General features: G+C 37.0%; 1 protein-coding gene across 1 annotated transcript in view; it reads left to right on the top strand.

Moving 5' to 3' along the window:
* LEMD3 (LEM domain containing 3) overlaps positions 1–8295 on the top strand; it is a 64543-nt gene extending 56248 nt beyond the window's left edge. Inside the window, exons 10-13 of the mRNA XM_081125875.1 lie at positions 4009–4090; positions 6036–6141; positions 6223–6301; positions 6517–8295. Of these exons, the coding sequence (XP_080982001.1) occupies positions 4009–4090; positions 6036–6141; positions 6223–6301; positions 6517–6680 (431 nt within the window). The 3' untranslated portion in view covers positions 6681–8295. The remainder of the gene's footprint in view (positions 1–4008; positions 4091–6035; positions 6142–6222; positions 6302–6516) is intronic.
* Positions 8296–21863: the final 13568 nt, after the last annotated feature.

Genomic DNA, 21863 nt, shown 5'->3' with positions numbered 1-21863 from the left:
TTAATTTTTTTAAAAAAAATATGTTTTTATTGATTTTAGAGAGAGAGGAAGGGAGAAGGAGGTAGGGAGAGAGAAATAATTATCAGCTGCCTCCTGTACTCTCCCTACTGGGGATTGAGCAGGCAACCTGGGCATGTGTCCTGACCTGGAATTGAACCAGTGACCTTTTGGTGCTGGGATAACACTCAACCAACTGACTCACACTGGCCAGGGCCCTACTACTTGTTATATTAGTGTTTCATCAGAGTTCCAGTGTATGAAATGTTCATAAACTATATACCAAGTACTGAGCTGTCTTAATTAGGATATTTCTAAATGTGCCATGTAAAGAATTGTACATTTAATCTTCCTTTACTTGACAGTCTTTGATAAACAGTTACAGAGATTAGGGGTTTCGGCACCTAGAAAGGAATTGAGAGTAAAGTAAGATACCTGCTACTGAATTAGCAAATAGGAAAGAAGTGTAATGGTTGAGATAATTTCCTGCCTTCCTAAAGGTAGGAAATCCTGAGGTAGCTATTGACTTGAAGTATTTGGATGTACCAGTTCAGATTTTGGATGGTTGTGATAATAAAATAGTCTGTAGACTCGTAGCAAGAGAGATTTTAATTCTTTTAAGAAATTCATCATAATAAGAATTGTTACAGGAAGCTAATAAGAAGGTGGCATATTCCTTAATGATAGTTGTACATCTTTTGCCTCATATAGCTCTAATATAGAGAGAATTTAGTTTTAGTATCATATTTTATGCCATTAAATGTATAGTCTGTCTAAATATAAATAACTGATCTAGCTTTTTAAAAATATTAATACATAAAATAAGTTTTGCTTTCATTTCATTATATCTGAACACAAATGTTATGCTATATAAATCTGGCTGTATACTGAGGGGTTTTGGTAGTTTATGTAAAAAGGTAGTAAATTATTAGCAGGCTTAATGTCTCCTTATAAATGCTATGATTTAATTAAAATAAGGTACATGGCTGAAGGGTTTTTAATTATAGTAATCATACGAATTCACTACCACTACAAGCTGTTGTTATTTAATAGTATTTTTCCCAAGTAATTGTTAAATAATCGACCTTATTGAATTTTTGGTTCAATTTCTAAAAGATAGTTATATATAAATTAGATGATTATATGACATTAGTATCTCTAAAGGTATTTTAAAGCACCAGTTAAAAATCAAACAATACCTGCTAGGGAGCCAGAAAACTATTTATGCTCTGGCAGATGTAGTGTTTGGAATAAACAGCATTTATTTGAGGGATCCAAAGGTAGTTCCCTGAAGTATTTAGTGCATCATTCAGTAACTACTGTATCTCTTCTAGGCCCAGGAAGTGATTAGTTTAGTTAGGGAGACAAAGCATATATTTTAAGAATCAATTTGATCTTTGGGACTACTATCTGACTAGAAGTGGGCAGAATAGTTTCTCCTGGCTCTGTTATTTTGTGGAATTTTGTGCCTAAGCTAGCATGCGGTGGTATGAGCGTGTTTTTTCTCTGGTTCATCCCCTGCTGGCCCAGGCCAGTATTGGAATTTCAAGGAAGTCAGATTGCCTGCAACTAAATGATCATCTAAGAACAGAACCTATTCACTGTTAGAAAAGCCTGGCAAAGATTTTTCATGTCCAGGGACCATTCCTCCTCCCTATATCAGGCACTATTCAAGGACTTCACACCCCAGATATTTCTTATCATTAGATACTTCTGAAATCTTTAATTGATACACTCTGGTCTTTAACCATAAACTCTTCCTTTCAACTTTCTTGCTGTATTTGAGGGTTTTTTTTTTAAAGTCTCCAGAATCTTAATTCTTCAATGCACCTACTTTCTCTAGTTCTTTCTCCTATCTTCTTTTCTTATTCATTTTAGTTTCCATGATTCATCATTCTAATCACTCTGGCATCATTACGCATCCTTCATCTCATCCTGGTAAATTCCTACCAAGGATGCAACTTTTATTTCTGCCTGTCTGTGTGCAAATAAATGGCTGAGCACAGCAGGAGAAAATCATACATCTTGCCTAACCTAGTACCTACTTAAATCTTCAACTTAGGCACTCAGCACTATCAGACTTTCATATTTTTTCCGTATTTTATTAGTCACTTCACTTTCCTACTCTACTCAATAACAAATTTAGATTTTCTGCCCTCTTTTCAAACCTTTGCCTTTCTTTTCTCTCTTAATTCTCAGTTGATGATGACTCAAGTAGGAGCAGTGAGATTGTACCTACCTCAAATTTCCACCACCCAATCTATAAAATTACCAGAATCCACACCCATTTTCACTTTCTGTTGGAATTGAGGAGTTACCTCATTTACCAGAGACCTGAGCCCTTCCCTCTAGTCTTCTCAAGTATCTTCCCGTACTGTTTTACATTCCCGCATATACTGGATCTTTATATCAACACTTAAAACATGCTGTAGTCTCTCTCATCTTTAAAACAGTGGACTCTACATTGTCCTGTAGCTATTACCCTCTCTACCTGTTTAGAGCTAAATAGCATCAAACAGTTTACTCAGTCTTTACCTTTTCACCTCTCAGTTATTCTTCAGCTGACACTAATCTGTTTTACACCCCCATTATTCTAAGGAAACAGCTCTCAAACTTCCATATTGGTAAATCCAATGGATTCCCCCCCTCTGTCCTTATTTTACTTAGAACCGTTAACAATTGAGCCTGCTTAGAAACTTGCTGCTTTTGACTTTGGGGATGCCACTTTCTTCTGGTTTCCTTGTATCTCTGACCATTCCTTTATTCTTCTTTTCTTCTTTTCCTGGACCTCTAGGTGTAAAGTTTCTCAAGGCCATCTTTTCTCTTTCTACCTTTCTCCCTAGATGATCTCATGCTGTGACTTCATTTATCATATATATGTTGATAACTCCCAAATTTATATCTTGAACTAAGTCTTCTGTTTCAGTTTTCAGATTCTTATACCCAGCTATATACTCACCTTCTCTACTAGGAGATGAGCACCACAAATTCAACACGTGCACAAACTCAGTATCTTCTCTTCCCAAACTGACCTCTCCTTTAGTGTTAATGATACATCTTTTTAGTTGGTCCTGCCATAAACCTGGGAGTCATCCATAACTTCTCTCTTACCCCCCTCCATTTGCAGTCTTTAAATGAGTTACATCAGATCCACTCCAAAATATGTTCCAATTTTATCCACTTATTTTCATCTGCATTGTTGGCCTGTCTTATCCACATTACTATCATTTCCCTCTCAGACAACTATAGTAACCTTCTAACTGGTCTCTTTGTGTTCACTTTTGCTTCTACCTAATTGATTCTCCACATGGCTATTTTTAAAATTTGTAACTTTAAAAGACTTTTTTATATGAATAATCTCATCATATTATTCATTCCTCTCCTGAAAATGTTTGAGTGGTTTTCTGTTGCACTTAGGGTAATGTCTAAATTCTTTAATGTGACCTACATGGTCCTGAACAATGTGACATTTCTCTCTTCGGGTTTATCTTTCTCTTGTCCTCACTCGCCACCATGGCTTTCAGTTACTTGAATAGACCATGCTCCTTCTTGCTTTAGGGGCAGTATATAAGCTGTCACCTTTGCTTAAAATGTCTTTTACTCCTCTTTTCACATTTCTTATTTTTATTTATACTTTAGGTCCCAGCAGAAATGTCCCTGCCTTAGTGAAGTGTTATGTGATATTTTCAGACTTCAGCTTAAGTTACCTAAACAGCTTTCTGTACTGTTCTTTCTTAGAATTTACCACAATTATGACTTCTTAGGTGAATAATGAATAATACGATGAGATTATTCATAATTCAGAAGTCTTTTAAAGTTACTATTTTTCATGTCTCCCCCACTGAACTGTAAATTCTGTAAGAGCAATGACTGTCTTACTCACCTTAACATCCTGGGGTCCGCCTCATAGTAAAAGTACATAGTGAATATTTTGGAGTGAATTGAATGATTGAATACCTTTTCAAAAAAATGGAATAATCGCAAATAGTAAAACTAATTTGTTTTTTGTAGCATTTCATTTAGATAGAAGAAATTCACCACCAAATAGTTTGACACCGTGTCTCAAGATTCGAAATATGTTTGATCCAGTTATGTAAGTATTATGATCAGGGGTATATGTAATTCTTATTTGGAATAATTGGCTGAAAAAAATCAATGATATTTTTATAATGCTATACCTGTAATTGAAAAATCTCTTTTACTTCTGAGTTTCTAACTACAGAAATTTTATATTTTTCTCTTCTCCTTTGTTATATCCCAAGAAAATGTTTAGCCAAAAGACACAGATATATAATGATTCGTAAAACTTTTATAAACCTTCGTGTTCACTGTGAATCCCCATAGCAGATAAATACTTGAGTCAAATTAATGACACACACGATATAAACAGTACTCTTTATTAAATGTATAAGTCATGTTTACCAACATTCTTTGCCTCAATAGGCAATAGAGATAAAAATATCTGCTATTTTAAAATTTCTAATCTTATGGTAAAAAATTTGTACAAAGATGTTACATACCTTCCCTTCTACAATCCTGTTTATCCATGTAATATTTGAAAAACTTTTCTGTCTGTTTAATAGTTGGGAAACTTTTCTTTCTATATAATTACAGTAGCACATGCATCCAGAGAATAGTACAGTCTAAAGTCATTGCCTTAGGATCTATAATATTTCACATATAAGCTATAATAATCTTTAGAATTTGCTTCCTGGAGGCAGCTGCTTATCTGTTCAATGATAAGACATTGTTTTTTAAAAAAATCCTCACAGTGGAAATTGTTTACATATAAAATACCCATAAGTTCCATCAAATAACTCATTTATTTCAAGAAATAGTTGAGCCCTGGCTGAATACTTCAGTTGGTGGAGAGTCATCCCATACATGAAAGGTTGTGGGTTCAATTTCCAGTTGGGGATACATACTTAGGTTGCAGGTTTGATCCCTGGTCAGGGTAAGAGAAGCAACCAGTCGATATTCCTCCCTCCCTCCCTCCCTGCCTCCCTCTCTCTAAAAATCAATAAAACATATCCTCAGGTGAGGATTTAAAACAATTAAAAAAATAAATAGTTGATACAATGAGGTTTCAAATAAGTGATAACAAAATCGGAAATGTGGGGAAGCACTGTCAGTATGTACACAGCCTCTGTTTTGCAGAGATAGAAACAGTTAGCGAGGTGGTAATCCTTCTGTTGGGAATCTTACCTCATACTTTAATAGTTAGGAAATCAGTGCCAGTCCAGTATCTTATTACCTAAGATGAAGATTTACTATTGAAAATGTAGCCACCTGTCCCTCTACCCCATGATCTACACATTGGTGCATTACTGCAGCAGGATATCTTAAAGCTCTCTTAATAGTGAGGTAACTATTTTTGCAAAGTGTCCTGTATTACTCTAATTATTTTGGAGGAGAGAAGCTCAGAATACACTCCAGCAGGTCCTTGAATAACATCGTTTTGTTCAGTTTGTTCAATGTCATTTTGTTATAAAATTGATGAAATGTGTAGGAACTGAACTCCTATTTATATCAGTTAGCCTCTGGTAAAATTGGTTGTCATACGTCATTTCACTTAAAGTTGCAGAACCTATTGACTACGTTAAGTGAGGACTTATTACTATATTTACCAAGAATTTTCCTTAAGTTTAGGAATTTGAAAATGCTGTTAAAAAGAAAATATTAAACTTTTACCAGACCACTCCAACTCATTAAAGTGCTTTTTAACATTTGTATAGAAAGAAAAAAAGAAATGATTGTAGGTATATAGGATAGCACGTGTTCTGCTATGGTGGGCTAATCCTTCATTGTCCCAGCTCTGTGCGTTCTTACACTGGGAAGTGAGAAAAGGGCTGAACTACTGAATGCTAGTATTTTTTTAATCTACCTACTACTAGTATCAAGCATTTATTTACTACTACCTTTAAAAATATGTAGTTTTTTAAACTATCCCCATTCTAATAGGATATGTATGTTTTAAGAGACAAAAGACTTCTTACTGAGTATGAATATGGCTGATATTTGTTTTCATTAATTTTTAGGGAAATAGGGGATCAGTGGCATTTGGCAATTCAAGAAGCAATTTTAGAAAAATGCAATGATAATGATGGCATTGTTCATATTGCAGTAGACAAAAATTCACGTGAGGTAAAGTAACTTTTACTACTGAATTCTACGTTTTGAATTTGTTGCTATTAAACTAAGACTGTTCTTTCTTTGATATCACAGGGTTGTGTATATGTTAAATGTCTGTCTCCAGAATATGCTGGGAAAGCTTTTAAGGCATTGCATGGCTCTTGGTTTGATGGTAAGAAATTTGAGTATTATAAACATTTTTAAGAGATAAATTATGGCTTACAATTTAAACTATACCAGATTTTAAATTAAAGATATTTAAGTTAGCATTTTTAGAGTAATAATTTTAGATTACTTTATTTGTGTTTTATGTTTTTAACCACAGTTTTTTATAAATTATTAAGTACATTTTTACAGATCTAAAATGCTATTTTTATCTTACAACAGGGAAATTGGTTACAGTAAAATATTTACGACTAGATAGATATCACCATCGCTTTCCCCACGCTCTTACTTGCAACACTCCCTTGAAGCCATCAAATAAACATATGAACTCTATGTCTCATCTTCGTCTGCGGACTGGCCTAGCCAATTCTCAAGGAGGTTCCTGAAAAGACTTTTTCTTCCACCCCTAGGACTGTTATTTACAATAGGAAAATTCCTGTTTGGCTTCCTGTCTTCCTTTTTAAATGCTTTTTTGTATGTAATATTTTTATTGAATACAGCTCTGTTTGAACGTTCCAGAAATCTCAAGGTTCCAAAGGGACTTAGCAGTGGGGCAGCAATGCTGAATAGATAAATAATAGTTTCATTCAGTTTTTGGAGCTCATTTAAGCCAGTGCATTTACAGTTTTGCATGAGGAACATTGACTTTATTACTGTATTTTCAGATGTGGTGGTGGTATTTTTGCACCAAACAGTGTTTTTGATAACCACACAAAAGCATGGTGAAGAGGCTTGTATTTCCATAATTTCCTGTGAACTAATGTTGTGAATTCTTGTATACATACAGTAACCTGCATAGTTCCTTACAGGCTAATGTGGTAAAACTGTTCATTTCCCAATTTAACCTTAGGTTTCTATTGCTTGTAAGAGATTCATTTGCTACAGCTGGAATATGGGAAAACTAATTTGGGTTTAGTGGTTACATATAAGTATAAGTGGATGTACATGTACTTAAACTGGCTTTTGTATATATGTATAAATGCTGGTGGTGGCGAAAGTAGTCTTGTTTTGTGAAGATGTCTGCATTAAAGCAGTAAAATAAGCTTCCTATTTTATTCATAATCTAAAGTGTGTATATATATATATGTATGTGTATATATGTGTGTATGTGTATATATATATATGTGTGTGTGTGTGTGCATATATACACACACATATATACATATGGCTGTACTATCACATAGATCAAACAGCCAAACACCTGGAAGTATTAGATACAAGTTTCAAATATCTTTTATAGGTTTTATATAAAAATGTCTTGAGTATGATTTTGTGTGAAAGTTTCGATACCAGTTGTAATAGATTCAAATTTATGTGAGCAATAAAGAAGCAATTGGCAGATATTGGAACTGTATTTTGTGAAAAGCTGTATTTATTATAAATACTAGGGCTTCAATATAGTACCATTGGGATCAAGTCATTTTCCCAATCTATTTATAATTTAATAAAATGTTAGCTCCCCTGTTACATGTCAAGTTTAAAGCAGGGCATATTGTTTCAGCAAAATGTGTATCTGAAAAATTATATTTACAGTTTTGGGTCATGAAAAGTTTGCAATATAGTAAATGCACGAGTGACCGTTGCTTTGTGCCTCGATATTTACTTTTTTTCAGTAAAGTTACTTTATTACTGTTTTTTATTTCAGATTAAAATAGTTGTGGAGCAAAGTTTACTTGTAACAACTGGCTTTTTAAAAAAATAATAATAACCTGTTGATATATCATTGTCAGTCCAAATGAATATGTGAAACAGCTGAAGTTGTACCAATTTTGATTTTGTTTAAAGCTCAGTTGCCTCTTTGGTTTTTATTGTATATGTGTTGGGTTTGCAGCATGAACTTGCACAGATAATGCACGTTTTCTGGTTAAATAAACATGATGCACACTGTTCTGTAACAGAAAACCCTATTGTGCCTTACCTATGTGCTTTTGTGGGCACCATGTTTATGAAGAATAAAAATGATTTGTTATCTGAAGAGAATAAATTTAAAATTCTCAGTTTATGTCTCAGATGCTAACGTGTGAAAATATAAATATATATAATATATAAAATAACCATTTTATGTGCATCATAGTGATTTATCTGAGCTTAGTGACCCCATCTTGTGACCTGTTGCAAGAGTGAATGTAAAAAAATAGTTGTGGCATTTTAAAAGGTCGCCTTTTGATGCAGATGCATCTTTATCTTGCTTCTAAGACATATTTCATGTAAACATTGTACATTTATTATTGTAATATATACTATTATGCAGCTTATTTTACCTGAAACTGTTAAGCCGACCAAGATCCCTCCCTGCAAGACAGATGGGAATGTGTATAATAACTAGATATTTGAGAAGCTCTGAAGTTTGATGTAATCTGTTATTTGTCCTGTTACAAAAGGAAAAAATTAAAAATTTATTAGGTTTTTTTAATGCGTGTTGGCTTTTAAAAAACGTCCTAAGTGGCCGGTGTCTTATTACCAGTGAAAGTTGGTGCCTTTATTTTAAATCTTTTTGGGGATCTGTAAATATATGTGTGTTTATAAAGATGGATAAAGACCCTAAAGTTAATTTTAACCATCCATTCTTCAGCATTTTACTTTTCTTTATGAAATATGTCTTACTCTAACTCTCAAGTGTTTGGATCAAAGTGGGGCAAAAATGTTAATCAGTTGCATCACAAAAGTACAGTTAAGTTTAGCTAGACATTTTTTTTAAAGCAAAACTTCTCAAAAAAGGGGCTATTCTTTTACATATTCTGATTCAGACTCCTCATCTCATCATGAACAAATGGTTTATGGGCTTTGCATAGCAGTGGTTTAGATTTTTTGATAGTTTAATCAAGTACAAAGAAGACTTAATCAGTCAGTAAGTTGGTAAATGTAGCACTATTGTATGTTAGGGATGCAAAGATGGAAAGACATGCCTACTCCTCAAGATGAGCAGGGGAGGGGAACCTTTCTTCTGCAAAGGGCCATTTGGGTATTTATAACATTATTCGTGGGCCATACAAAATTATTGACTTAAAAATTAGCTATGAAAAAAGCTCCTAGAGATTAACCTAAAAACATAATGCATAACGCGTGAACACGGACAATAGTGTGGTGAAGGCCAGGGGGGAGGGGATCAATGAGGGGGAAAGAGGGACATTTGTAATACTTTCAACAATAAAGATAAATATTTAAAAAAAGAAGAAAGTAAAAAGCTAGATTTATTGAGTTTTGGGTCCTGCCTGTGGTTGCCTTGGCAGGGCCAGACCCAATGACTTACAGCCCGTGGGCTGGACATTCCCCACCCCTGGCATAGTGGAACATTAAGCAGATAAGTTAAAATACAGTGTGAAAAATACTGTGAAAGAGAAATGAGCAGAAGAAATTCTGGGGGAACAGATCTTAATAAATGGAGAAGCCAGGGCAGATGAGGTAATAGCTGAGCTATATTTTAATTCAGTTTAACCTTAAACTCTTCTTAATTAGTTTGATACATTGATAAGTCTTTCCCTTGAGCTCTCAGGAGAGCTTCTATTCTTGCGATGAGCTCATAAAAATTAGTGTTTGGAACCTGCATTATTACACAATCCATTTTCATACTCATTGGTCTATGGGTTCCTGAATATCTTGTGAATCCTGAAGCCCGATACTGGACTTTGTTATGTTTTCCTTGTATGGATGGCATTCACTGTTCGGATGACAAGTTGTGATTTCTAAGTGAACAATGTTTTGATGTATCATGTGTCCAGAACATTTCCTTTAATATAAGATTGACCTTGTAGTCTCACTGCCTGCTCCTAGTAACATCACTGTAGGTCACCTACATGGCTTCTTCACCCTTTTTTCCTAGACTTATCTCGGCAAGTCACTTCTTCCAGATGACTCCTAGGAGGATGCTAAATCAAGCAGAATTTTGGCAGCCACTCTTTTGGAAAGGATGCTCAAGAACAGGTACTTAAGAACTGAAAATAGCTAGAAACCAGAAGTTGTGGTTTAAAGAAACTGTCCAGGATGCTTGTTTTCTTGGTGCAGCGTGCACAACTAGCTCCTGCCTTTAAGCCCCACTGGAGACTGTTTATGACTAGAAATGCATCCTGATGGTAGATTCCTGCACCTAAGAATCCCTACTAGGGGATAGACTCATTCTTAGATTTCGAAACCAGTAGAATATGTGTATTTAGATCTACTTTTACTTTCATGGGTGGATATTGGGGACCTGCACATGCCTCTGAAATTGGAAAGGTGGCTATCTAGGCATAGAGAGCACATGAGAAAGGATAGGTTGATGAGAAGCAACCTAATGCATTAATAAACTACAAGCAGTTTTTATGATGGAATTACTGAGTGCAAGACAATACAACAGGAAAGGTAGGCAATGATCAAATCATCTAAGGCTTTCTGGATCACATGAAGTTTGGATATTGGTGGTTAAAGGTAGTTTAGGTGAGGATTTGTTGGGATGAAAAACAAAGGATCTGAAGAATTAGACAAAATGGAAAGGACTTGAGTAGTTGGATATTGAGAGATTGGTATCCAATTTCCTACTGTGGAAACAATCCCAACATTTGGAGAATAGGTGATAAGTAACAAATTGGATGGGAAAGATGACAAATTGAATTTTGGGACATTTTGAGATTGGGATGCCTATGGAATATTCAAGTGGATGTTTCCAGCAGATGATTGGATTTCTAATTCTGGGATATTTTGAGAAAGATCTGAGCTAGAGACACAATTTTGGGAGTTAAAAACCAAGAAGGTGCATAAGATGACTCAGAGTCCCTATAGAGACAGAAATTTAATCAAATCCCAATTCTGCCATATTTAGCTGTGTGGCCCTTAGGTGGGAGTTAGGAATGGGGTGAAGTATTAAGGAAAATTTGAAACCTGAAGGAGGAATTTGAAAAGGTCTTTAAGTGGGATGAAATTAAAGTGAAAATTTAGTATACTGATCACATTTCTGTTTGGGGCAACTGGTTAGATGGTGGTGACACTTCCTAAGTTACAGATTACTGGATTGGGGAACCCAAGTCTATCAGAGTGCTAGATAACATTTCCTAGAATTGTGGAAGTTAAATGAACAAATTCTTCCAACTTTTCTTTTTCAATTTTAGGACATTGTTAAAGGAAGGGCAAGAGGGGACTCTTTGAGAATCATTCCTCTCCAAAACAATTGTTCTAGTGTTGTTTATGCTTCTCTGATACTGATTAGAAATTTTACTAGTTTGTGGAAAAATGAGATGTTGAGTAGATCTAGAAACCTGTGATTCTCGAAGGAATAAATACAAAAGTTGGTCATTAAATAGAACTTTAAAAATTTTTGCCATATACCCCAAGACTAGAAATTTGTTTGAAGCTGTGTATTATATAGCCATTGAAACTAGTCAAGTCTTGCAGGCCTGGAGACCCCTGGCGGGGAGGCAACTTTATTTCTGCTTTGATTTGTTGTTAACTTAAAATTTTAAGGTTTGAAGGGCAGTCTTATTTTTATATTTCCAAATGCTGCAGTACTTCATTTTGCCATTTAAAAAAGCTACTAATATGTACATTTCAGATTTTGGTGGCTCTTTATTTCCTCCTGAATAAAGGCCAACCTTAACTTGGTGTTCAAGGCATGCCTTTACCTAGACCACTGCTATCCAGTAGATACATAATGCTAGCCATGTGTAGTTTAAAATTTTATGATGGCCACATTAAAAAGAACAGCTGAAATTAACTTTCATACATTTTATCGTTATATATCCAAGGTATTATATCTCATCATGTAACCAAAAATTTTATTAATGAGCTATTTTATATGCTTTGAAATCTAGTATATTACACTTACAGCTAGGATAACCCTGTGTTATATGACCTTCGTTGCTAAAACTTGTACAGTTGGTCACCTTATTTATAGCCCATCTCGATGTAGATGCTACATTTTCATTGAAAATACTTGATCTATATTTAGATTTTGTAAAATCTATAGATGGGAAAAAGTAGATTCGCATACGGCCCCCCCCAAGTTCTTTCAAACAAAAGTTTTTTAACTGAATCAGTTACCAGTTTTTAAATTTATATTAATTCAAATTAAAACTTGGCCATCATCAGTGACCTTTTATAAAAACATTTTAATAGTAATGGGGACAAAAGCCACACTGTAGTAAGCTGAAGACTTACAGGCAAGAAAATGGGGGCCATGTTGTGGCTCAGTGGTTGAGCATCAACCCATGAACCAGGAGATTGTGGTTTGGTTCCCGATCAGGGCACATGCCTGGGTTGCAGGCTCGATCCCCAGTATAGGTGCAGGAGGCAGCCTACCAATGACTCATCACTGATGTTTCTGTCTCTCTCTTTTCCTCTCTCTGAAGTCAAAACATCTTGAGAGAGAGGGAAGGAGAGAGAGAGAGAAAAAGAAAAGGAAACGATTGGCTGTCCGGTGGATGCGCTCTGACCAGGGATTGAACCCACCACCTTCTGGTGTACCAGAGGACGCTCCAATCAACTGAGCCACACCAGCCAGGGCAACCTTTGAGATTTTAGGATTATCTTCAGTTACTGCAAAGAAGCCAGCTGGGATTTGATGGGGGTTGTGTTCATCTGTACGTCAATATGCAACATGAGAAGTATTGCCATCTTAACAATATTAAGTGTTCTGATACATGAAAATGGGATATCTTTCCATTTATTTATCATCTCTAATTTATTTCAACAATGGTAGTTTTCAGAGTATAAGTTGTGTACTTCATTTGTTAAATTTATTCCTAGGTATGCTATTCTTTTTTACGCTATTATAAATGGAATATTTTGTTGTTAATTCTAACCCAAGGATATTTTTTCCATTGCTTTCCAGAGAGAGAGTGGAAGGGAAGAAGGGATGGAGGGGAAGAGAGAGAGAAACATTGATGTGAGAGAGAGACTAATTGGTTGCCTCCCGCATGGGCCATGACTGGGTTTGGAGAGCAAATCCACAACCCAGGTAAGTGCCCTGGACTGGGAATTGAACCTGGGACCCTCTGGTGTACAGGCTGATGCTCTAACCACTGGGAAACACTGGCCAGGGCTGTTTGTTTTTTAAAAATTTTTAGATTGTTCATTGCAAGTGAACAAATTGTGTAGAATTGGGTTCTGCCTCCTTGTCAACTTATTAGTTCTAATAGGTTTTAGTGATTTTCTTAGAATTTCCTATATATAAGATCATGTCATCTGCATATAGAGATTTACTTGTTCCTACATTTTTTTTCCTCCTCATTGCCATGGCTAGACCCTCCAGTATGATGTTGAATAGAGGTGGCGAGAGAAGATACCTTCGTTGTGTTCGTGTCTTAAAGGGAAAGCACTGAATCTTTCACAATTAAGCATGTGCCCTGACCGGGAATCGAACCGCGATCACCTGGATTCTAGGTCGATGCTCAGCCACTGAGCCACATCCGGCTGGGCCCCATATTTCTTTATGTTATTAATTTATAATTTCATTCCATGTAATTGGGTGATGTACTTTGTTTGATTTCAATCCTTTCAAACTTTTTGAAGCTTATTTTATGGCCTAGCCCATGTTCTCTCCTGAAGAATGTTTCACGTGACCTTGAGAAGAATATATACTCTGTTGTTAAACACTCTAGGGCACCAAGGATCTGCAGTTGCTTTTTGGACCACCACTGGTTTCCACACTTGATTATATCTTCAGTTTTCTGCTTTTGTTTTGTTTTTGGCCTCTAAAGATCTCCCTTACTTTATTGCCAGATCTGTAATTCACTTAAAGTTTTTCATGTTTAATCCAGTATAAAAGATATTTTATGATGGGAAATTTATTCAGGATGTCTGGTTCCATCATATTGCTGGAAATAAGTTCTCTTACACTACTCTTATTGCCCCATCTTCAAAAATTACTTGTGCTCTTTAAAGAAAAGCATCCCACTTTTATGATTGGTGCCTGAGTGTTCAATAGGGATATTCTGTTTTAGATGGTGATTTAACAGACAGGTACACTGATATCACCTTTGAACAAAACAAGAATATGTAAGACTTTGGGAGGAAGCTTTCCTAAAAGAGATCAAGGAAAACAAATAAATGGTGACATATATAATTTTTCTTTGTTAGGCTGAATGTAGCAAATAGACAACCTAATCCTTCCTGAAGTAGTATGGAGGGTTAATGCGATTCCGATAATGGTTCCAATAGATTTAAATTAATTTCTAGGAATTTTAAATGCATTTCTAGGATATCAGCTGGAAGGATAAACAGGAAAGATAATAAATTTTTAAAATTAAAACATGATTAATGAGAGTGGCCCATCAGATATTAAAGCAAATTAAATCTGTGTTAATACTGTTATATAAATATATAGGCAGACAATAAATGCCTTGAAACATATTTATCTGAGCATAACTGGTACCAGAAGGTCACAAGTATGCTGAAATCAAGGACCAATTTTTCATAATAAATATTTTCACTAGAACTTTAACTTGAAATGTTTTGCTAAAATAAAAACAAACTTTTTTTCTATATAACAAAGTTAACTTAGAAATATTTTAACTGAAATAATTAAAAAAATTTTTTTATTGTTTTCAGAGAGAGACATTGACTGTTGTTCCACTTCCTTATGCGTCATTGGTTGATTCTTGTATGTGCCCTGACCTGGGTTTGAACTTGCAACCTTGGCACATCGGGACAATGCTCTAACCAACTGAGTTATCCATCCAGGGCCAGAGATAATTTTTTTACTTTTTTGGGGGGTCAAAATCATTTGAAACATGAAATGATCATTGTCACGTGTTTGATTTCTGCTCCATAATAGAAACATTTTACGGAAATATCTCAGATTCATCCATTTGTGATAGGGACTCTCTCTAGTCAAGTCATTCCTTTATGCACTTCTCGTATCATTGTCCTTTTGTCATTGGCAACTTTCTTTTCATTGTTAACTGGATTGACTGACACATTCTGTGGCTATGCTTGTGATTTGAATAGTTCTCACCTTTAACTTTTATAAAGTCCTACATATTTTGCAAGATTTGCTAGTTCACTTTGTAGGGGATTTTCATTGCACCTGTAGTGTATTTTTGAATGACAGTCTGCAGACATTAATATAGATGGTACTGTGAAGCAGAGATGGATATTTGAGGAGGCACTGACTTTATGTTCTGTAAGAGTATTTTATGCTCTAATTGACCATCATAACAGGTTATTATGGTTAATGAATATACTTGAATTACGAGGACATTCTGCTATGTAAGAATTCAGTTTATGATGAAGGTGGCTTTAAAAATTAGTGAGGAATGTAAATCATTCAGTAAAAGTTTGAAAAAGTTAAGAGAAAAAGTTAAAGACTTAATGTAACTGGTGCCAGGGCCTATGACTTCTACAACTGTCTCCTTAGAAGAGGCAAGACCCTTTGGCTTGTAGTAACTTAGAAGATTTTAATGACTGGATACTTGCACGCTGTGGCAGTCACTCAGTTGCTTCGTACTTACTGGACTCAGAGAGGATAACTATCCTTCACAAAGATTCCATATATCTCAATTATACAACTGTTCAGTTGTCCTCCTGAAGTCTGGTCTCCCTACCATGGCAAGCTCCAGGACAAAAGGGGCAGGAGAGGCTTCTTGACGCTTATTTTGTTCAGGGCTCTCTTTTTATTGGATAATTATAGTTTGGCTTCTCTATCACGGCCAGCACCCGAATTACAGGACCCTAGCGACATCCGCAGAGAAGAGAGCCTGTGAGAACACAGGTGGCAGAGCAATCCTGGGACAGGACTTCCCAACCGCCGTGCCACAGATGGGCTGCAGATGCACCGAGACGTTCGCCGTTAGGTGGCCGCAGGGCTTGGAGTTGCCTCTCGCGGGCTGCTAGGCAGCCGCCTCCACTTAACCAGCGCACTGGGCAATAATTACCCTTTTAGTGCTATGAAGTAAAAAAAAATGAGTTGGGGAGCACTGTTCTAAGCAATTTGCTAGAAACAATGAGAATATGAATAGTATGTTTCTATGTGAACAGTGTCATTTGGTTTAGGGAAGAGACTAGCAGGTTGTAGCGGAGAATGGGGGTGGGTGCAGCTGAGACTTTTTTCCTGGCTGAAACCACTCCAGCTCTGTTTTCACATTAGACGTCATATCATTCATAGGGTGTCTACATTAGTATCGGCCTCTGAAATGTTTTGTTTGTTAATAGTTCTCTACACATGCCAGATACATTCCAGGAGGAATAAAGAGTGGAGGAACAGTCACAAAATAACCAAAAGAAAAATCAGGAAAACATCTGAAGTAGGGTTAAGCACAGAAACAAATCATTAAAAAAAAAAAAAAAATGCTACAGGGTCGGTTTACTAAAATAAAAGCATCAGTACATTCAAAATTCTAAGAACAAATTAAAAGACAAGGAAATGGAGAGATGTTTGCATATATGAGTTGCAATAATATTCTACAAATAAAAATTATTTTAACATAAAAAGACTTAACATCCCAACAGAAAAATAGTCAAATGCCATCAGAAGGTGACCCGCAAAGAGCAACAAATGCCCCACAAATATATGAAACATCTAGCCACAGAAATAAATGCAAATTAATCAACTTGAGAAAGTATTTTTCACATGAAATGTGAGTGATTTTACTCGGTTCGGGGAGAATTGGCCTCCTACATAAAAGGTGGTGGTGGTGTGAGGTGGTGAGCATTTCTACAGTCAATATATAAAAGTTTTGCTCGTCACACTCTGCCCGTATGTTTTAACTTTCAGGAGTTTCCTCTGAAGAAACTATCAGATGACTTGAAGATGTATGGAAAAGATGTTCATGATAGCTTTATACTGTGATACAAATGAGAATTGAAGTCTACAAAAGTGAGAAAAATAATGGGTTATGGATTATCTTATGATGGAATCCTGGGCACTTGTTAAAATAATGTCTTTGAAGAATATTTAAGGTGTGGAGAATATTGTCTGTGTGCTGCTTAAATTGCATATACATTAGGCACCATTTTCTCTGACAGTAAAAAATAAAAACACCCAAGATGTGGATTCTGCTAAAGGACCGTGGTATAAAGCTAGAACAACCCTAGAGTCAGAGTAAATGAGAACTAGACTTGTCTCTGGAAGGGACCAGCAAACAAACCAACTGGTCCTCCTTCAAATTGTGGTTTCAGTTCCTGCCACCAGCATGGTCCAAAAAGCTTCAAGCAAAGAGAATTCCAAGTATTCACAGTTGATAGTTCCCCCAGATAGAAGCAAACATCAGTCCCCTGGCAGAAATGGAGTTAAGGCAGGTAGACAGAATTATTTTCTTTTGTAAATTTGACAGTGGTTTTTTAAAGACACCATTGATTCTAAAATTAATTTCCTTATTCAGGTTTTTACTTTTAAGTAAAAAATTGTGTTGAGAGTGAAATGAGTATATTATGTACATCTGGTTAGAGAGGAATGTCCAAAATTTAGCCATGTAGCCTGATTTGTTGGATTACATACGTGTTTTATAAAATTTCTCCATGAACACTTATTACATATATTTAAATGTTTAACTTAATTAGGATTCCCACGATTGTCTTTACTCCATTTTCTTAATTTGCTTATTATACTGTGCTAGTATATTTTGAATCTCTCCAGCCCTTGGTAATGAAGCTCGGACATCGCAGACTTTATAATTTCAGCACTTTGGGAAAGAGCTGTGATTGTTTCGGTTGCAGACCTGTGGGTCGCTGCTAGCAGGTGTATGGGAGGCCTCCCAAACCCCGAGTCCCTGCGCTGAGGGACCGAGGGAGAAGAAGTGAAGAAAGGGAGAGTGGTTAAGAGCACAGCCTCGGGACTGAGAACTGTGCTTATGTTTTAACTTGGACGCATGCTGCTGTGACTTTAGGCAAGTTTGTTCAAGTAGTCTTAAGACTCAGTTTCCTCATTTTTAAAACAATGATGATTGTGCAGTTGAAAGAACTAAATAAACTCATGTAAAATGCATGTCACAACATATTCCTGCTATTTCTAAGTCCGGGTCTGTGAGACCAACTGCTTGCTAATGTGATTTGTTTACATCTCTCTGCTGTTTCTTCATTGTAGTCACCCTTACCAGTGCTCACACCTAAGTGAGACCTTTGAGAGGCTAGAATCTCTCCAGTTGCTTCCTTTTTAAATGACATGTTCCCCATTCCACCAAATGGGAAAAGGGCTGCACTCCTGATTAGTATAACCTTGATGCAGAAACCAGACAGAAGGGGAAACTTTATAGGCCAATCTCACTGAACAAAGATGCAAAAATCTCCAGTGAACCAAAATGGGCCGCAAACCAAATCCTGCAACATATAAGTAGAAATTACAGGTCATGACCAAGTTGGATTTATCCCAGGATTGCAGGATTGGTTTGACATTAGAAAATCAATGTAATTTGTCACATCAACAAAATAAATAAATGTGATCATCTCAGATATAGTAAAACCATCTGATAAAATTAAAAATTCATAAATCTTTTTATAAAAAAGTAATTCTTAGCAAACTAAGAGTAGAAGGGGACTTTCTAAATTTGATAAAAGATAGTTACCAAAGATCTAAAGTAAACATCATACTAATGGTTTTGAGTGCCCAGAAGTTTTGACATCTTCCTTTCTAAAACTGGTGGTGGTTCACTATTAGGTCTTTGTTCTTTTGAACTAATGTATCCTCCCTTCTTATTTGGCTTTGAAACACTATATCTTGTTAGTCTTTCCTGTCTCCTAAAGTATTTTCTTGTTCATTTTTCTGAACATCGTGTTCCAAATTTTTTTCCCTTTTATGCTCAGTGCTTCTACTTCAAAAAGGTAAGTTTCTCTTTCTCAGTGTGAGTTACTGAGATTCAGATCCTGACTCTGTGTCCTTGAGAGTGGTGTCAGCCCAGCTGGAATGAACCAGTTACGCGTCACCAATGGAAGACATTAAATCTAGAAAATGATTGTCTGCTCTCAGCCCTGTTTCATTAAAATGTTCCTTTGTGTTTCCCTAAACATTTAGGCTGGTATAACCTTTTAACTGTAAGAGTCTTAGAAATTAATTTTAGGTGACATGCACCAGGTAACAGTGAGTCTGCTGTGCAGTTACACCCTGGAAGATGAGAGGCGCAGTAGAGATGAGCTGAGCAGCAGACCTGAGCCAGAGCCTCTGAGCAGTTGCGTGGGTTGTGGAGAGCGGTTCTCACGCTCAGAGAGCTGGCCGGTCAGCCGTGTTGATCGGCCGCCCATTCTGTTTTTCATTATGAACTATACGTGGTTTCACATTTCAATAAATCACATTTCAACATACCACGTCTAAAGAAAGCCCATTTTCAGAAATTACAGTGTATTGTATTAAGTAAAACGGCCTGATCACATAAAGTTACTGTTTTTGTTTTCCAGTGCTTTAGTATCACGGGAAAAACAAAATTGCTTTTCTTGGTTTTCCCCAAGGACAGCTGGATATACTTAAAACACTACCTGGTTATAAAACAGAACCTTATCATATATGGAAATTGTTGGAGTAAATGTTGCCCCATTTAATGGAAATGCTTAGATAAGTATGATATTTTCATTCTGTTCAGAAAAATATGTACTATCAAAGTATATCATATTTTAGTAATGGATCAGTGCAGAAAATTTTTACCCGGAGTAATTTTAAAAGGTATGTCTTAATAAATTTAATATTCCAGTTACCTAAGAGTTATAACCTGATTCAAAAATAACCAGATTTCAAAGAATATAATAAAATATTCACAGTGCTAAAACTGTGTGGAACTTAATCACCGATGACTCAGGAAGCAACTTGGGACCTTCGAGTGCTTCGTTTTATAATGAACCTCACAGGGTAAAACTGAAAATTCTAGTTACTTGAGTTGACTGGTTATTTGGATTATGAGTAAGCCTTTTACTTTGTAAAGGTCATGAAAGCTGTGTCATATATACGCTCATGTATTTTCCCATAATCCTTTTCACCCCTATTATCAGTATTCTAGAAAAGAAAGGTCAAAACTTACCTTCCTCAGCTGGAAAGCAGACATAAAAATTACTCTGGTTACTCCAGACCGGAGTTACTCAAAGAATGCTCAGGGGACCGCCTGTCTTAGAATCTGTCATCTGAGGCCCTCGTAAGAAATGCAGGGTCCCGAATCCCGCACCAGACCTGCTGAGTCACTGTAACAAGCTCTCCAGGTAATTCTGATAATTTGAGACCCGCTGCCAGACGGCTTGTGGCCCTGAGATATCAGCCTAGGGAGAATTATCAGGGCAGCACCAAAATAATTCCTCTCGTGAATGTTGATACAGGAAAAAAAAGTGACAAAGATTGAAATGGGTGTGCTACTTCCCACAGAGTACAAGAACAGGAAATAATATGTTCTGCTGTCAGGCCAAAGGAATTTTAGAGGCAAAGTTGGAACTAGTACAAAGCTATTTCACTCATGTTTCTAACACCCTTGCTTGCTTAACGTGTAGATTTTCCAGTGTACTTTTCCGTATTGATGTGAAGTGACGGGAAGTTAGCTGAGCATCATTTGATTCATTTGGAAAGTGTTTTTATTGCTTTAAGGCTTTGCTTTTACTTCAAACACTGTAGTAAATGTCTCTTGAGGATTTCTTTCCACTAAATATCTTTGAGTGTTCAGAGCTTTGGTTGTGGTGATACAGTTACATATTTTCATTAATATGAGCCCATTTTGCTTGTAGTTCTAGTTGTAACTTTTACCGCTGGGAACAGAATATAGTGGCTTTTAGAAGGAACAATTTTATTTTTATTTCATTTTATGCCACATAGATTTATTTGGCCTATTTGCTTTTTGTAGGAGAGTTGAAACATCTGTAAATTCTCTCTGAATCATCCCTCTCCTTCCGCTTCAGCCCTACCCTCCCTCCTTCCCCAGTCCAAAGCGACAGTCAGGCAATAGCATTTATTAAGCACTGCTTTCACTATGGGGAGTCGCAAAAGAGAATCTAGCCTCCTTTCCAAAGTTCTCTGTTGCTGTAGAGGATTCAGTCAGTATCCAGGTGCTGCCAAGCGTTGCTCCATGTCTCTACTACTCAAGAATCCTCGGGAGAAACAAGATGGCGGCGTCGGTAACAGCTGCACCTGCCGCCTCCCGCAACCACATCAAAATCACAACTAAAATACAGAACCACCATCCCTCAGAGCCTCCTGAGATCTGGCTGCACAGAAGCCCCACAACCAGGGAGCTGAAGGAGCAACGAGACTGGTAGGAGGGGGGCAGACGCGGGCGGGTCGGGGCTGAATCGCAGAGACGCGGCCTCGGGCCCACACCGGTGCCGAGGTTGAAACCCGGGAGGGAATCTCGGCGGTGGGTGTTTCCCAGAGCAGTGAGGGGTCCCAGCCCCACAGCAGGCCCCCAGCCCAGGGCTCCAGGCCAGGAAGAGACGTCCCCCCAACTCTGGGCTGTGAAACGAGCGGGGACTGTCCCTGAGGGTCGCGGAGGCTGCGGGAGCCCCAGCAGCTCCTCTAAAGGGCCCGGCACGGACTCACTCGGACGCTCCCTCTGAGCCCAGCGCCGGGCAGCAGCCTGAAAGGACCTGGGACACTCGGGGGGGAACTAACCTGCCTGAGATCCAGGCGAGAGGTGGAGGGGCGGCTTCCTCCCAGGCAGAAGGGCTGGCAGAGGCCATGGCTCCTTTGGTGAGTCCTCCCCGCA

Source organism: Miniopterus schreibersii (assembly GCF_964146895.1).
Source record: "Miniopterus schreibersii genome assembly, chromosome: 2".
In the NCBI taxonomy this organism is placed as follows: Eukaryota; Metazoa; Chordata; class Mammalia; order Chiroptera; family Miniopteridae; genus Miniopterus; species Miniopterus schreibersii.
Note: the sequence above shows the minus strand (reverse complement) of the source record. Positions and strands in the feature narration are given on the sequence as shown.